This window comes from Schistocerca americana, chromosome 5, assembly GCF_021461395.2.
Source record: "Schistocerca americana isolate TAMUIC-IGC-003095 chromosome 5, iqSchAmer2.1, whole genome shotgun sequence".
NCBI lineage: Eukaryota > Metazoa > Arthropoda > Insecta > Orthoptera > Acrididae > Schistocerca > Schistocerca americana.
Genome location: NC_060123.1, coordinates 375355448 through 375373685, shown reverse-complemented (window position 1 = coordinate 375373685; position 18238 = coordinate 375355448). Strand labels below are relative to the sequence as shown.

At 37.7% G+C, this 18238-nt stretch overlaps 1 protein-coding gene across 1 annotated transcript in view; it reads left to right on the top strand.

The window, feature by feature from the left end:
• The window catches only part of LOC124616395, a 219108-nt gene that overhangs the window by 103387 nt on the left and 97483 nt on the right, over positions 1 to 18238 (top strand). The window contains exons 3-4 of the mRNA XM_047144700.1: positions 11011 to 11147; positions 11263 to 11377. Coding sequence (XP_047000656.1) covers positions 11011 to 11147; positions 11263 to 11377 — 252 coding nt within the window. The remainder of the gene's footprint in view (positions 1 to 11010; positions 11148 to 11262; positions 11378 to 18238) is intronic.

The window sequence follows — 18238 nt, the reverse complement described above, 5'->3', positions numbered from 1 at the left end:
TACGGTCGCAGGTTCGAATCCTGCCTCGGGCATGGATGTGTGTGATGTCCTTAGGTTAGTTAGGTTTAAGTAGTTCTAAGTTCTAGGGGACTAATGACCACAGCAGTTGAGTCCCATAGTGCTCAGAGCCATTTGAACCAATTCCGTAAGTGAGGAAAAACACGTAGAAATATCAGCCATAGAGATAAGCAAGACAGATGAGGCACAAAGGTTAACTTTAATGTGTATTTACCGTTCACCCAGTGGTGATATAGATACTTTCACTGCAAAACTAATCCAGATTCTAGACATAGCTTCGAATCCTAAAGGGAAGGTTCTCATTTGTGGAGACTTAAATATAAACACACAAAACCCAGACAGATTCTGTAACTCATTCTTGAATATATTGCTCTGTTATAAGTTATCACCATTAGTTAACAGAGCCACGAGGATAGCCAAAAACTCATAATCAACAATTGATCACAGACATAGATAAAGAAAGTTGTGAAATTATTGTAGATAACTTTGACCTTTCTGAATTCTCCTGTCAAATCCTAAAATTAAACATAAATATAGACAATACAACTAAAACATACACATAAAGAAGGGTTTTCTCCAAACCAAACAGATCAGAATTTGCCAAGCAAATAAACAGTATAACTTGGGAAGAAGTGTATGCTGAAACTAGTGTAGATAAGAAATTTTCTAAATTCATGTCACTATTTAAACTCAGATTTGATGAAGCGTTCCCAAAGGTGCAAACTGCAGTACACTCACACAAAAGAAATACCTGGGTGACCAAAGGAATAAGGAAATCCTCTGCAACACTCAAACAACTGAACAGGTTAAAAAACTACCATAGTGATCCTGGTTTCCTAAACTACTACCACACAGACAAAAGAATATACAGAAGAGTATTACATGATGCAAAAAAAGCCCACAATGACAGTATTATAGAAAAGGCAGAAAATAAAATTAAAGCAGCCTGGACTGTTACCACACAGGAAACAAACAGTAATAAATTAAAAACAGTAAACATTCAAATTAAACATAATGGTGCTATTATACATAACCCAAATACACTAGCAAATACTGTAAATGAGTACTTCAGCAGTGTTGCTACCAAGCTACAGCAAAAGTTTGGCAAAAAACAGCCTGAACAAAAATTGAACTATATGTTACTGTTACCGATTTCTACAGAAGAAGTAAGGATGGTTGTGAAGAATCTAAAGAATAAAACATCAGCAGGTTTAGATGAAGTGCCAGTGTGCTTACTGAAGGACTGCATTGACAGCATACAACATCCTTTGGCACACATCATAAATGAATCTTTCACTGCAGGTTGCTTCCCAGAATACTTAAAATGTGCAAAGTCCTGCCTCTATTTAAGAACGGCGATCCAGAAAATATAGAAAACTATAGGCCCATCTCATTACTCTCATCCTTTTCCAAGGTAATAGAAAATATAATGAAAAAGAGACTAATGGATTTCCTAAACAAGTACAACCTACTGTGTAAAGAACAGTTTGGTTTCAGGCCAGGAAGAAGCACAGGTTCAGCAGTAGCTCACTTCACTAATTTTGTCTTAGAAGCACTTGACGAAGGTGAACATGTAACAGGCATATTCCTTGACCTTAGCAAAGCATTTGACACGGTAGACCACAAAATACTACTAAACAAAATGGAGGCACTAGGAATAAGGGGAACAGTAAATAATTGGTTTCAATCGTACTTAGAAAATAGGGTACAGTGTGTAGAGATCTCACAAACGAAGTTCAGCAGATTGACAAAACACATTTCCAAACGAGAACATATTAACGTAGGAGTCCCTCAGGGAAGTGTGTTAGGGCCAATACTCTTCCTAATATATATCAATGATTTTCCCCAGAGTGTCAAATACGGGGAAGCAATATTATTTGCAGATTATAGCAGCATCCTTATCAGTGATGAGTCATCAGACAAATTGAGAGACAAAGCTGAAGAAACTCTCGATCATGTATGCAAGTGGGTAGTAAGCAACAAATTAACCCTCAATATTAAAAAAACAAACAGTATTAATTTCCACATAAACAAAAAACATAATAGCATAGGCCTAAAAGTTAAAGATGAACTTATAGATTGTGTAACAAACACAAAATTCCTAGGAATGCATGTTGACTCACAGCTTAACTGGACTGACCATATTGCAGCACTAAAAAAGAAAATTGCTACTGCTTGCTATGCACTCCGGATAATTATGTCAGTATGTAATAGTTCATGTGTTAAGACTACATACTTTGCATATGTGCATTCAATAATTAGTTATGGCATAACCTTCTGGGGTACAAATGTGCAGAACATACAAGCAGTTTTCAAGCTGCAAAAGAGGGCTGTACGAATAATAACAAAAAGAGAGCAAGAGAGCTCACTGTACTGATTTATTCAAAACCATGGGAATCTTGACAGTACCATGTGAATACATCTTTCAGACTGTGATATATATAAAGAAACACATTGACCCGTACACACAAAACAGATCTATACACCAACACTGGACTAGATCCTCCCACCATTTGCATCTCAAACGAAAAAACAAAACAAAAACCCAAAATAGTTTATTATTTAATGGAATAAAAATGTATAATAGACTTCCAGAGGAGATCAAAGCTGAAACTGGAATACATGCCTTTAGGAAAGGTGCAAAAAGTTATTTAGCAGATAAATGTTACTATACTGTCAAAGAATACTGTAAATGACATGTGTTCACCTCAATTCATGCAAGAGTACCTTTGTAAATTTATATTTATCTGTAATTAAGATTGGTGTGTATTTGTTTTGTGTAACCCATGCAAGAATACATTTGTAAATTTATATTTATTTGTAACTAAGATTGGTGTGTATTTGTTTTGTGTACAAACGATTAAGTTGCACCATAGAAATATGTACTACCAGAAGTACTATTATGTATATACTCATTCCATGTATACAGTTGACGACATCCATACAACACAAGTTGTCTACGGATGAATAAATAAATAAATAAAATTGATGGATACTTCATATTAAATATGGATCTGGCAGATCGATTGATTGATACCATGCTGCATGGTATGTTTCAATGATTACGAAGAAAGTTTTAGTGCAGTTGCTCATTATGATGCTATTTGTGCTGTAACAGCAATTGCAGAAGAAGAAAATATGAAAATTGGTTAATTTGATGATAGAACTACATTTTTGTATGGTGACTTGGATACAGAAATATACATGACTCAACCAGAAGGTTTCGATGATGGGTCAGATCGGGCTTATTACCTCAAGAAATCATTGTATGAACTTAAGCAATCACCTCATTGCTGGAATAATGTGTTTCACTCATTCATGAAAAAAATGGCTTTATTAGTTCTACAGCATATCCTTGCATTTACATTTGACAAAGCAAACAGAAAAATTGCTGATTGCTATTTATGTCAATGATCGACTTACCACAGGAACAACACAAAGTGCAGTGAATTCATTTTTAGATATGTTAAAGTCAGAATTCCAAATAACAGTGGGACCTTTAGACTCATTTTTAGGCATGTAAATAGAGCCAAGAGAGTCTGGTTTACTTATACATGGCTGATTTGAAACCATTAAAAGTCTCTGTGATAATGAACAATTAGACAACGAATGTATTGGTACTCTTGACAACAACATTCCATATTATTCGGATGTGGCATCACTAATATACTAGCATGTTCTTCTCATTCAAATCTTGCTTATGCTGTGTCGTAAGTTGCTCGATCTATGGCTAAACCCACTTTTTATGATTGAAACACTATAAAACACATTTTCAGTTGTTTTTGTGGTACTTCGGACTTGAGTCTCTTAATGTGGTGGTAAACTTTGTGCCTATGCTGATGTTGACATTGCTGGCAACACTAAAACAAGACGATCAACAAATGGTTGTGTTTCAGCGATTGGTGACACGGTTGTATCATAGACATCTTGGTTGCAGAAATCAGTTGCATTATCTACCACTGAAGTGGAGTTTGTTGCTGCAGGTGACGACCCAAAGAATAAGCATGGCTTAATAGACTGCTGTTAGAGATCAGTGGAAGAAGAAACATGTCCGTATTGTTCATTGACAATGCAGGTGCCATTAAATTAGTGAAAAATCCAGAGTTTCACACAAGCTCTAAGCACATCAAAGTGGGATATTATTTTGTTATGAGAGCTCTATCAAAATGAGGACAGCAATGTGGAATATGTTTGTTGTGAAAATCAACTTGATGATATATTTACAAAGCCTTTAAAATCAAATCAAAGAAATTGAGAGAAATGTGTACCAAGTTCGAACTTTGTAATTCATGTATTTTGACCTCTTATTTTTCATTTAAATGTTGTTCTGTCCATTGCAGTTCGATTAGGGGGAAGTGAAGTAAAATAAACCAGAACTGTGTGTTTCCTGTCCTCGCCAACAGTGGTGCTTGGTTTTGTGTTGTGAACTTCTTTGTTCCTATGAGTTTCTTTTTCATGCTGTTACTCTATGAAGGTTTGTTTCTTTGTGTCATCTTTTTAGATATTGAAAGTAGAAGACCACTGTTCCTAAAAGTGTTGTGTTCTTGCTATGAAAATGTATCCTATGTTCACCAAAACTAAGGCTGCAGATCGTCGTCCTACATAGGCCCGTATACCGTACACAGTGTGTGCGCCACCCATCACAGTTGCTGCCCTCCATGACTGGATAGGTGCACTGCCCTTAGTAGAACACTGGCAGCAATGATATATTGCACTCAAAGACTATTTCCAAACACTTGGACTGGCTCCACTGAAGATCATTCTGTTTTGATGTGGAGTGCAGGATTCCACACCGTGCTAAGAAGATTGTCTCTATTAGCCAAATTGGCGAGCCTAGTTTCAATTGCCTCTATACAAACACTGGACCAGAAACTGAAAGTGTTGACAACTATTATAGTCTATCAAATTTCATCCTGTGTCCCTCGTTTAAGCAATATTTGATACTGCTGATTTTTCTGGCTTTTGATGCCTCGTATGATGGCGATGTTCCATGCACCTGTCCTGAACTGTGCGAATCGAATGACGGGATTTTATACATGTCCTACTTCCTAAGTCCCAAATCATCTTTGATAGAGTTGAGCAATACCCTAATCTTGGAAGGTGGATGGAACATGCTCTTATTATTAAAAGTCCTTAAAATTCTTCCAGTATTAAATGATATGCTCCCAACATAAGGTATAAAGGCCTCAGATCTATGCTCCTCTTCATGCACTTGCAGGGATGGTCCAGATTCCATAGCCCAATGGACCTGCTTCTCAGAGTTATCCATTTTCCTTAGAAAGAGCCATAAAATGCACAAGTTGTTGGGTTAAAACATCTGCGTCGGAAATGGCATATGCTCTGATTGCCAGAGTCCTAAGGATGCCACTGCATTGGTGGGGGTCAGATAGCAGAACTTAGCATACATATACTGATTGGTATGTGTCAGTTTTCAATGAATTCTGTGGCCCAGAGTACCATCTTGCTTTTTGTAAAACAGGACATCCAAAAATGACAGCATTTAATGTTGGGATGAAGACAGTTGAAGTGGTCCAAAAATCTGTTGATAACATTGCATCCATGAGGTGACATGAGAAATATATCATCTTCATACCTCCAGGACCGTGTTTGTTGTAAAGCTGAAGTCCTCAGTACTGTATCCTAGAAGTCACATAAACAAATACTGCTCATCACGTTTCTTGCAATCCCAAGTATCAACAGAAACTATCAGTTCATTTCTCATTACAGACAAAATATTCCTTAAAGCGAAATTTTATGCACTCATTTGTTAGCGTGGTCCCAAATTATTCTCGTACAGCATTGAGTTTAATATGTATGAACAAAAGAAAAAATACTGCAGCATTGACTGAGTAGTGCTTTCATATAGCAGTAGCAGACAGGCAGAGTGGTGTAGGCTAGCACATGATGTAGGGCCAATCGGGCTAGGATGCTGTGGTCAACAGATGTTCACCAATTGTTTTGTGTTCTAATCTGTAAACAAGACAGCCATAGTAGTAACACAGCTCAGCACTGTTAAGCAGTTTCAAGTCATCCTGCAGAAATTTCTTAATATGATAAGTGCTGTGGCTGCCCAGGCTACTCTGAATCAGTTGGTAAAAATAATAGATATTGTGAGATCAGTTAACATTTGCTGCCCCTGTTTTCATGGCCTGACCTAACACCTCACATAACATCCCTATGGCCATGCAGCAATGCTATTCAGTAGATACTGGAATACTGGTTATTCCTTGTATTTTTCTGTTCCTGTTACAGGGTGTATATGCCCAGGACAACCGGGAAATCTGGGAAAAACCCGGGAATTTTTTCATATGGGAGAAAACTGGGAAAAACTTGGAAATTTTTCATTGTTTTAGTTTTCAGTTAAATTTTTGTAATTATGATGGGTAAGAACTGACAGTCTAACAAAGAATATTACTGTATTCTGCTACTGCAGAATAAAATAAAATAATAAAAAAAATCCTTGTAAAGGATATGTGCCATTTAGGATGAAGACTAAGCAATGCTTCATAACAACAAACTGTTTCCAGTGAGTGTGAAGTCACAACTGTTTACATCAGGTTCGTTTGAGCAGTTGCCAGCGGGGACATGTGTAGTTGTGTCACATTTGAGCAGTACCTACTCCCTCTTCTGGCTGCACGAAGTGTGGCTGTTAGCTATACAAATGTGCACTTTAAACCAAATTATGCACGTTAGTATGGTTTACAAAATTCTGATGCTCTTCCAGTACTTTGTGATGCCCTGTTTCTTTTATGAAGTAATGTAAGATCTCTTAATGCTTTATACATATGAACATATGGGCCCATGTGCAGTAATGCCTGTTTTCTGGTGCTCCTTCACAACTGCTGAAACGAGCCTGTTTCTAACATGTAGCAGAAAATATTGCGAATGATGCTTTGTAAAGCGATACTATAAAAGTAAGTTTTCTTTTACGGAAGTTGAACTATGTTATATGTGAGAATGTGCAATGAATTTCTTAAACTGAGGGCTTTTGACTCTCATTTCAAACTTAACACTGAGGAACAGCCACCCAGAAGAATTCTGAGCCCAGAAAACCAGACATTTATGTCATTATTAAAATTTTACTGGCACATTTATGTGATGTATCTTAAAGATGTAACACATGCAAATAAGACCAATATTGTAGGTGAAAAGTGAGCTGTTATTGTAGCTTATTAGTCTTCTAGTCCAATATTATATGTGAAAGTTAAGTTTTTCTTTTAGTTGTGCTGTATATATTAATTTAAACCGTTAACTTCTTCTATCTCTGTGTTTGTGCTGTTTAACGGTGGTGTTGCTGTTGCCTGACACCATTAAGTGCCTTATGCTCTGAAGTCTGAATATTTGCTGTCATCCGCTGACAAGATCATGTGGCATAAACTATGGTTGGCTTATAAAATCGCATCACAATCTCGATTTCAATGCTTCAGAAACTAACGGGCTGTGAATTTGAATTTATACTTTTGTAATACAGAAATAAGCAGCGAATCTAACTATGAAAATTTGCGGCGTATGTGTTGCTGATATCAAAGATCTTTCAGAAATATGGTAATAAGTTTTACAGTTTGGAGGGAAAGTATACTGTCACTTAACGCAAAAAAGTGTATTTTTACACGGAAAAAAACTGTATTTTTAACTGGGAAATCTGGGAAAATTTTGAGAATTTTTTTCCATGGCTGTGTATACACTGTGTGTTATTAAATGGTGTTAAACTGAATGTTGTACAATATGAAACTGAGATTACTCCATGAAATCCACATGTAAACTTGCACTTTGAAGAACGCTTTGTCTTTAACAAGAAACAAGCCAACATTTTCTATTGATGTCAGGCATTGCATGAAACACATGATACGCATTATTTGCTTGGGCTGACTCCATCACATAAAACAGAAAGTACAGATACATCCCAAAACACCATAGCAATTGTGCCTGGCAACTATTTGGTGAGACAAGCAGTATATTTTGAGCAGTAACTATCCTATTACACTTTCTCCAGATACACCAGGTGCAGCCTCTACTTCTGATAATGTCTCCTCATCAATAATGATGTACTCAATTGTATGAGCTAGGAATCTTCAGTCCAGTCTTATGCCTTATCCAGCATTCGCATTCTTGAAGTCAAGAAACATGACATCAACCTTGTCTTTTCTATCAACAGCCTCAGTGATCTCATGAAAGAACAAAGCAAGCTGTGAGATTTGTGTGACAGCTTGTGGTCCCTGTAGAGGAACTGTTGAGTCCCAAAAAAATTTTTAAACTACTCGAGCACAAAATATGTTGCACAATTCTACAGAAAATTGACATCATTCAGGTAGATCTGTAGTTCTAAGCCATCTTAAAGACTGGAACAGACAAACTTTTTGCACTTAAAGGCCAGTTATTGCACATATTCAATATAAATTGTGTCTGATACTCACCAGATCCAGCAGCTTTTCCTCTATTAGGAATATTTAGTAGTTTTTCAGGTTCGTACTTGCTTATTTCTATATCTGTTACTTTTCCATCTGTGTGTTGATTGAAGGTTCATTTGGTGGTCATCTGGACCACCGGCTTTCCTACACTGGCTGATTTTAATGAAGATCAAAACTTTTTACGTTTTTTTATGTCCTGGCAGTTAATACCTTTCTTTTGAATTTGTTGAACAGTTCTCACATGTTCTTTTGACTTTATTAGGCTTTAGTTTCTCAGCAAGGATTTGTTTCTGTCGAATTTGCTGTGCAATTTCTCTTGACTTCATAGTGGCTTTCTAAGATTATTGAATGGCGATGGGCCCCTCCCATTTCTCACTAGCTTCCACCAGGGAACCTGATGCAATACTTGTCTTATAGTATTTCTGAAATTTGAGACACGAATAATTAATTTTCTCCTCCCTAGAACTGAAAGTTTGTTGTTGGCAGTTCAAGTAGTTTCTAATAAATTTTCATGTCACCCTTATTAAGAAAAATATCTTGGTAGCATTATTTGCTACATCGTTCATAAAAACAGCTATACTGTGTTGCACACATCTATGATTCAAAGAAAAATCCCTCATCCTGTTCTGCACCAAGCAAAATGAACACATGTGATGAAGACATTACAGTGACTGCATTATTTAATTGAAAGACAATGTATAACTAACCACATATGTGTTTTATAGAAAACATTGACATGAACTGAGAGCTGTTTAACCAACTCACACACAATGTAAATGTATCTACTTGTACCTTCAATTTCTTAGGCAAAATGAAAATTGATAAGTGGAAGTGCTGTTGTGTAGTAGACGCAAGAAATTGGGACAGTCAATGAATGATGTATCTGACAGCCAAAGGACTTACAAGCAGAGTACCAAAAGATTATATCTACAGACTTCTGTTGCTAGAGTGAGTTTCAACAAAATTCTCCTGGCTTTTTGATTGTATTATATTATAAAATCAAACTATGTCTCGGGCACTGTTGCATGTCATATAATCATGACACATCTACTGTGGTGCTACTCCGTGCGTCATGTGGGGAGCCATTAGGTATGACTTCAGGTCATGGCTGCTAGTGACCGAGGGAATTATGATGTATAATAGTATGTCAGGGACATCCTGTGTCGTCTTGTGATACCCCCTGTGCAACGGTATTGTGGTGCCATTTTTCAACAGTACTGTTCTCATCCATATACAGCACGACCTCCAGACCTGTCCCCAGTGGAATGTGTGACACCAGCTCAGACATCAAATCTGCCTTAGTGCCAGTATACAGAATATTGAGGACCAATTACAACAGTTGTGGGCTAGCTTGCCTCAAGAGAGGATTCAATGCAAGCCGAAAGTTTCCACCAGGTACAATCTTTTATAGACACTGGGCAGATCACAGTGGAGCAGTCAACCCGAAACTATAAGTAATTCTGCGGTGGCACTATCCTGTTCTGTGGCAGAGTGCACATGTCCTCTTTGGTATAATTCAACACATGCCATACAGGTGGACATCACTCTCAATGACATCCACTATAGCAGGTTGCTTGAAATCGAGGCCAGTTGAGTAGCTTTAGCATCTTGTAGTGATAATACCATCTCCTGTTCAAAGAGAAGTAACTGTAAACAAGGAAAGAAGAATAATGGAGTAGGAGTGAACTCATCCTCTGTACGGGCACAAACTGTACCCACAATGACTGAAGTCGATGAATAGTTTCCTTATAACATCAGTGGCACCTAGAACCACTGCTGAAGAAGCTAAGTTGCAAGCTACATTCCCTGTGGCCAGAATAGAGTTTTTGCAATTTAACCTCCTCACTATTGTAAGAACTGGATGTCTACGAAGTCCCTAAAATGACTGAGATTTGGGAGTTGGCGAACAAAAGATTAATTTGGCAGGATGGGGCTATAGTGATCGAAATGATTCTGTATGACAGTGGAGAAGGCCAGACTGTTCATCATATGCTTCAGTGCCGACTGTATCCAGTCTCCTGCATGGAAGATGAACTTCATGAAGGAACAGAGAATGAACTGGAAGTGTCCCAAGTTTTGGGCAAAAGTAATATTATCATAACTGTGTGTGATGTGTATGGTTCTGATATGAGAATATTAAACATCCTTCTGAACTGAATTGGTGCATGCATCCATGCCAGAGAGGATAGCAGGCATCCAGGCCAGAGGAGATGCAACGTCTTGTTGATAAGGGTCCTCATACTGTCAAGTTCTTTTTAAATTTGACTCGATATTGTAACCACTGAAATACATCACATACTACTCAACAGAAAAATTTCATTTTTCCTCCCCTTACAGATGCTACACTTTTTTGTCAGGCAGTGTATTTTAAGCATGTGTCTAAATTTGGTGTGAGGTGGTTATAATTATTTTGAAATATGGAATTCCTCAACCTGAACATGTAATGTTTATCATTTTCATTTGTTTCATCCTCTTGCTTAGTTTTCTTGCTCCTTTAATAATTTGATTTGATTGTATGTGTCAGTTTTTAGGTACATTAATGTAAGCTTCCATTTTAAAACTGTCCTGTGAACTTTTCTTTCAGGTGTAGAATGTAACTTTAATGAAAACTTCTTCTTACATGCATCACAACTTTTACTAGTACTTTTAAAAAATAATTCTCAAACTGGGAAGCATATTCTGTTATCAGATAAAGGAGAGAGCATTTTATGCCTGTTAGAGGTGAGTGTCTCCATCATTTTATATATGTTTTTTAGCTTGATTATACAAGTTGTTGAGAATATTCAGTGCAAAATCAATTACAAGATAACTCACTACTGATGTGGTTCAATTGCAGCATCCTGGCTTTCATGTAAGAATCAGAGTCCTAGACATCCTTTTGTGTCTGGCAGGTAATTGCCAAGAAATATGCACATTCATAGAGAAAAAGGCTGTTGATAAATGTCTAGTAGGTATGTAAATACTACTGTAGACATCAAACATCTGCACTATATTCTCAGCTTTAGCAGTCATAGTGCTGTACATGTAGAAGCTAAGTATGAGGGTGAGTTAAAACTTGAAGTCAATTTTTTAGATATGGAAGCATTTTTTGACAGTTGATACATTATATTAAAACTTGAACATTCCTCTATTTTGCTACATGTACACCACTTTGGTTGATGGATTTTTGTAAACACAGAGGGAAGTTTTTGTATATTAATTTTATAGCAGTTTGTTACCATGTGTTGAATTTCATCTTTTATGTTATCATTGTTTGAACCACCTTGTACCCAACTGTTTCTCTAACTTAAGAAACAAGTAATAGATGCTAATTACAACTTCTGGATTACAGGGTGAGCAGGAGAGTGAAAACTTCGATTTTTGTTCACGTACAAAGTGTTTGACTATTTAAGTGGAGAAGAGAGGAGAGGACAATGAAACAAGCAAATAATAAATATTGGGTCAGAAACCAATGGTTTCCCTGATAAAACATATTATGACTGAGTGCATGAACACCTTATAACAGCGCTCCCAAGGACATATACTGCAGATATGCACTTGAGGACAAACACATTTTCTCACTTGTGTCCAACACTGCATCCATGTGCTCCTCCATTTGGGTTCTCAACATGGCTGTTGCTCCTCCTGCATGTTGCATGTTGGGTTTAAATGAACCAGTTGTGGTACAACATATCATTTTGAACATCATGTTGTGTTACCCAATGTTTACCTAACTGAAGAATGATGACTGCGACAGTTCAAAATACTTTTATTTTATAATGAGTTTCGTATAGTGTCCTGTTGGGAAGTTCGTTATTATTTGTGCATGGTTGTTGGCCTAGATGCAAGCCACATGTCTTCTTGATGGGACAGTGATGGAGGATTTTGCTTTACATTGCTGCACCTTCTCAAGGGACAGTTACTCCGTGCAATGTGCACCATGGAACAATGCATAACATGACAGTGGGAGTGACATCTTGGAGGAAAGATAAAGCTCAACAATTTAGTGGGTCAAGCCTGGAATTTTTGAACATCATACACATTTAATGTAATGTCAGATTGGTGTGTGTTCACGCATTGTGTATGAAAAGTAACCTTACACAACATATTGTAACTGAAGGATCATTATCATAATATTTTGTGGGAAGTGTTTTTGATTGTCAGTAGAAAAGTGAAGATTGATAAGAGTTTTGAGAGTTCCAATATAGATTCAGTTGCAATGGTGAAGAAGTTCACGTTAAGACAAAAAATATGGCTTGTCTGAATGTTGAATTAAGAAACAGCATTTCAGAATCCTGGAATTACAGAGCTTGTATTCTGAACCTACACACATTGTGCACTTCCCGAAAAAACACTCCACACTTTATCACAGGTGCTGATGGAACTGAGTGAACACTCTGCTGTCTGGCAGTCTTCTCTGAGGATACACTTGATGTTGCAATCATGCTCCATCCTGTACGTTGCCATTAGTATACCTGTACATAGAGTGGATGTCAGCCATTCCTTCATTTGAAAATGTGCATGAAGCCATGAAAACCACTTCAAATGCTAAATGTGTCCACTGTGTTTACTTTTCACTATGGAAACTGTAACTTTGAATATGATGCAATACTTCTGCTTGAGCTTCCCGACTCACATATTGCTGGCACAGCCTGAAACTTTGAAACTTGAGCTGTGATTGTTTGCTTCAAGGTGACTCTTCGCATCATACCAATGAAAGTAACATACTCAACTAACTGACGCACGCGCGCACATAAATGCAAGTCACACGCACATGACCACAGTATCTGGTCATTGAAGCCAGACAGCAAGCAGCACATGAAGGGAGAGGCAGTGGATGGTAGGTGTAAGGAGGAGGCGGGAGTGGGGAGGGGAAGGGATAGCAGGGTAGGGGTAGAGGACGGTAAAGTGCTGCTTGTGGTAAGGTACAGGCATCAGGGAAAGAGATGGTAGGGCAGCTAGGTGCAATTGGGAGGTTAGATGGTGGGTGGGGGAAGGGGGGGGGGGGAGGAGAGAGAGTAAAAAGACCGAGGGTGCATTGGTGGAATAGAGGGCTGTGTAGTGCTGGAATGGGAACAGGAAAGGGACATGGATAAGAACAATGACTAATGAAGGTTGAGGCCACAAGGGTTACAGTAATGTAGAATATGTTGCAGGGAAAGTTCCCACCTACACAATTCAGAAAAGCTGGTGTTGGTGGGAAGGATCCAAATGGCACAGACTGTGAAGCAGTCATTAAAATGAAGAATGTCATGTTGGGTGGTGTGCTCAGCACTGTGGTGGTCCAGCTGTTTCTTGGCCACAGTTTGTCGGTGACCATTCAAGTGGACAGACGTCTTGTTGGTCGTCATGCTCAAGTAGAATGCAGCACAGTGGTTGCAGATCAGCTTGTAGATACCATGACTGGTTTCACGGGTAGCCATGCCTTTGATGGGATACGTGATGTTTGTGACCAGACTGGAGAAGGATTTTTGGGATTGGTCTCTAGGTGGTGGGTGACTGGAAAGATAAGGAACTTATGAACTGCATTTGCCATCATATTGCTTGGTGATGATATATGTGTGCTTTGTTTGGGTCTCCCAATATAGAACAAACCACATACTGCGAGAAAAGCATGATTCTTTTAAATTAATTCAACAGTAGTTTAACGTTTTCCTTTGTTTCTTATTTATAATCGTACTAAATGCTAATCTTACTGGAAATTGCAGTCTCTTGAATTGAAACAGTAGTTTGGTGGATATGAACAGACTCTCCAGAATAAATACTGTTTTCACTTTATCTTTTTCTTGACACTGTTCTTGCATCAGTTATATCGTTTAACCACTGTTTTATGGTTATTATTATTCCATTACATAATTTTGCTGAATCTGAATTTCTCAACAAAATAATTGGTGATATTATTTTTAATCTGAAGCCATGTAAATGTATTCCTGGCACTTGGGTCCAATTTGACATTCAGTTGGAAAATTAATACTTTCATTTGCAGGAACCATTGAATCGATTGATTTATATATTCTTCCCTTGGCAAGTATCTTGTTTTGAATTTTTAAATTAATATCTTCAGCTGCTCAGTTTCTTATTGCTTAAACGGCTGTCACATAACCAAATTCAAACTGTGAAATTTTGAACAGTGTTTGGATAAACTTTATGAGTTAACTCATCTGTACTGTTGATAATCTTACATAAACCACTTGTAAGTTCAATCTGACCAGTTTCACAATCAATTGGGGGAGTGCCTTCACCAATTTGTAATAGTTTTTCTGCATTGGAAGGTGAACTCTCACATTTATTGTTAATCGTACTTCCTTCACTCGGGGCCAAAGAAATAATTGCTCTTAACATACATTGATTTCATTTGCTGAAGTTGAATTTGGGATAACTGGAACTGTTTGCTGAAAATCTCCAGAAAGTATAACTAATGTACCTCCCATTAATTTCGAATTATCTTGGAGATGTTATAGTGGTCTATGTAATTCTTCAAATGACTTTTTATGAGCTGTCATACGTATCCCAAATGATTACTTTACTTTGCTTCAAAATTTGAACTCATGCAGATGCTCTTAGTACATTACAGATGGGAAATTCTTTTTCTGCGACATTTGTTGTTAGTTTCAAAGCAAAATTAGATGTTCATCCTCTTTGCAGTGTCTGTATTATTCAGAATTACGATGCTAAGTCCAACTGAACTTTGCATTGTAATTCAGAATAACACAAATATTGGAATATCGTATTTATCTGCCGACACTGGGCAAGTGACTTTCAAGTAAAATGTCTCCCCTGTATGGAAATATGCATAATGTATGTTTGAGTACATGTTGTAGACACATGATTGACAACTTATGGAAGTTTGGGTCTGGCCATGAGGCATGCTCAGATACCAAAATGGAAAGGAGACTGCTCGCGATAAGCAGGAAATCCAAGTTCAAGTTCTGATCAGGCACAAATTTTCACTGTCATCATTTCATTATACAGCTGATGGTTGTCCATATTCGCATCTATGAAAAGATGTCATGCATCTTTACATTGATGTTGTCCCAATTTCAAATGATGCCAATGCAAATGCAATCTCTTTTTTGGCACACATTTCAGCCAATATTAAACTTATTAGAAAAGTCTATTCAGTACCCCCTGATGCCTTTAAATAGGTTACTTCAACAGTACCTCTGTTCATGTGATCCATGATGAAGTCATAAGCTTGCTTTTGATTTGCTGTTAACAATTGTTTGTTTTGAGAGAGGTATTCTAGTAAATCACCAACATTATAACTTTTCTCTTTGAATAGTTTGGGATTCAGTGCATTGATTCCATATCTTCATGGCACTTACATTCAGAGTTCAGCTAAAGTTTGATTGCTTTTGTTAAGTGCTTGTCTGCCAAATGAAAAAGTGCATGATTAAATATTTCTTCATTGAACTTGATAATTAATTCTGAAAATTCCAGTTATTACAATGTTTGCTACCTTAAGAAAATCACTTTAATTGAAATGTGAAAGTGATAGGTTAATCTATTCTCATTGATTTCCAAAAACATATGTATCTTGCCATCACTATCACCATACCCTTGTGAGCTGGAATGAATCTCCATGACTCAAAGGTAATGGAACATTCAAGAACATACTGGAAAATTCTAGAATACCGTATTTACTCGAATCTAAGCCGCACTTTTTTTCCAGTTTTTGTAATCCAAAAAACCGCCTGCGGCTTAGAATCGAATGCAAAGTAGGCGGAAGTTCCGAAAAATGTTGGTAGGTGCCGCCACAACTAACTTCTGCCGTCAAATATACAGGGTGGTCAGAATGTGTGAAATGTTTGTAGGGATGTTACAGGGCAGGTTGTACTGAGACATAAATGTTAAGAAAGAAATTCGATACGTTGCTCCGTTTCCGAGTTATTTAGCATAGAATTTCGCCAATCGGGGCGTCGCGCGCTCGCATTCAAGTGGCCTGCCAGGGCGGTGTTGCCCAATGAGTGCTTTGTCTCGTTAGTTGAAACTTGAATTTACAAGCGCGACGATCTGATTGACTAACTTCAATGCTAAATAACTCGGAAACGGCGCAACGTATCGAATTTCTTTCTTAACATTTATGTCTCAGTACAACCTGCGCTGTAACATCCCTACAATTATTTCACATATTTTCTGACCACCCTGTATGTAGCGCTACACAGGCATGCCTTGCAGGCACAAAGATAAATTCTGGCGCCAAAACCTCTGCGTCATTAAAAAAAAAAAAAAAAAAAAAAAGGTGGAAGACGAGCTTTTTTTCTCCGCCCCGAGTTTCGACCACTGCATTTTCATACATTATCCAACGAAGTAAATAAAAATTCCGTATTGTTCATCTTCGAATGTAGCAGCATTTCAACTTACTACGAAAATCCGACTGGCAAGACTGGGATGTTTGTCAATATGGCCAACTCTACGTTCTGAATTTTTTCCTACCTGTGAGAAGAGATGGTTGCTAATAGGAACTTTTATGAATTGTGAATCACATGCAATATTGTCTTCACCATAGGAATAATACGAATATAAACATTTTGCCATGTATTCTTTCATGTTTGCTGCTATCTCATTTAAATCCTGTCTGCCTAATAAACTACGAAACTAGAGTGAGACAACAGCAAACGCAGAAGAATATACATATCATGTCATGTTTATATTCGTATTATTCTCATGCCTAGTAGTGATACAGTCAGAAATGAAGCAGGGCAATTGACTAGATTTTTAAATCTAAGATGACTAATTTCTGTGCAGAATGTAATGTACCAAAGAGGCATCTGCAAAGATTTTCAAACGGAGAAAAATTTTCGCTAAACTCTCGTTCAGAACATCATCTATCATACGCTGTCTATTATTTGGTTTTTGTTGATCATTATCAAAGAAAGCAGCAGTGTAAGTAACAACAAATAGCAGTCTCTTGCCATGGTTTCGCTAATAAGACAATTCCTGTCTTTTTTTATTGTAAGCGGCAGAATCGCGCACAAAAGCAAGCCGTGCCACGAGCGGCGACAGGCCGTAAATACTCATTATCAGAATGCGACAAACAATGCACAGTACAGTAATGCATTTTCAACTGAGTGACGTAAACACCTACAACAAAGAGAACGGCATTTATCAGATCAATGAAAAATAAGCAATCAATTCAAACCAGACGAAGCACGTGGAAAAGGAAGGGTACCCGAATAAACACGGACGGAGCGCCTGATGCATAGCAATGGCTACCTGGTAAAGATTTACTGCTAAGCTCACGACTCGAATGAAACTACTGTAGCTGTATCGTCATTCATTCGACCTAAATTATCTCTCATATTACAATGGACCAACTTTGTTTCGGTTAGGGGTGCGGCCTAAAACTTTTCTCTCCCCTTGAATTTCGATTCTCAAATTTCAGGTGCAGCTTAGATTCGGGAAAATATTTTTTCCTTGATTTTGAGTCTCATTTTTCCGGTGCGGCTTAGATTCAAGTGCAGCTTAGATTCGAGTAATTACGGTAGTCTGCAACATTTTAGAACATTCCCAAACCTTCTGAAAGATTCTCTAACATTGTGTAACACTCTAAAATGTTCGTGAACTTTCTGGAATATTCTCCAACATTATGGAACTTCTTAAAACATTCTGAAACATTGTGGCCAGTCTCAGCCACTTCAGAACTCAATTCTCAGCTGCTTCACTGTCTTCCCATAAGAAATCCATTGGTGCAATGACTGCTTTTGTCACCTATATCTTTGTATCCAACCCCTGCAGTTCCAAATCGGAACCTTCTTCATGATGCAGGACAGAGAGCTCCCTTACCATATAATGTTCATGAGGCTGTGGGTATCAGTCATGTAGTTATGGCG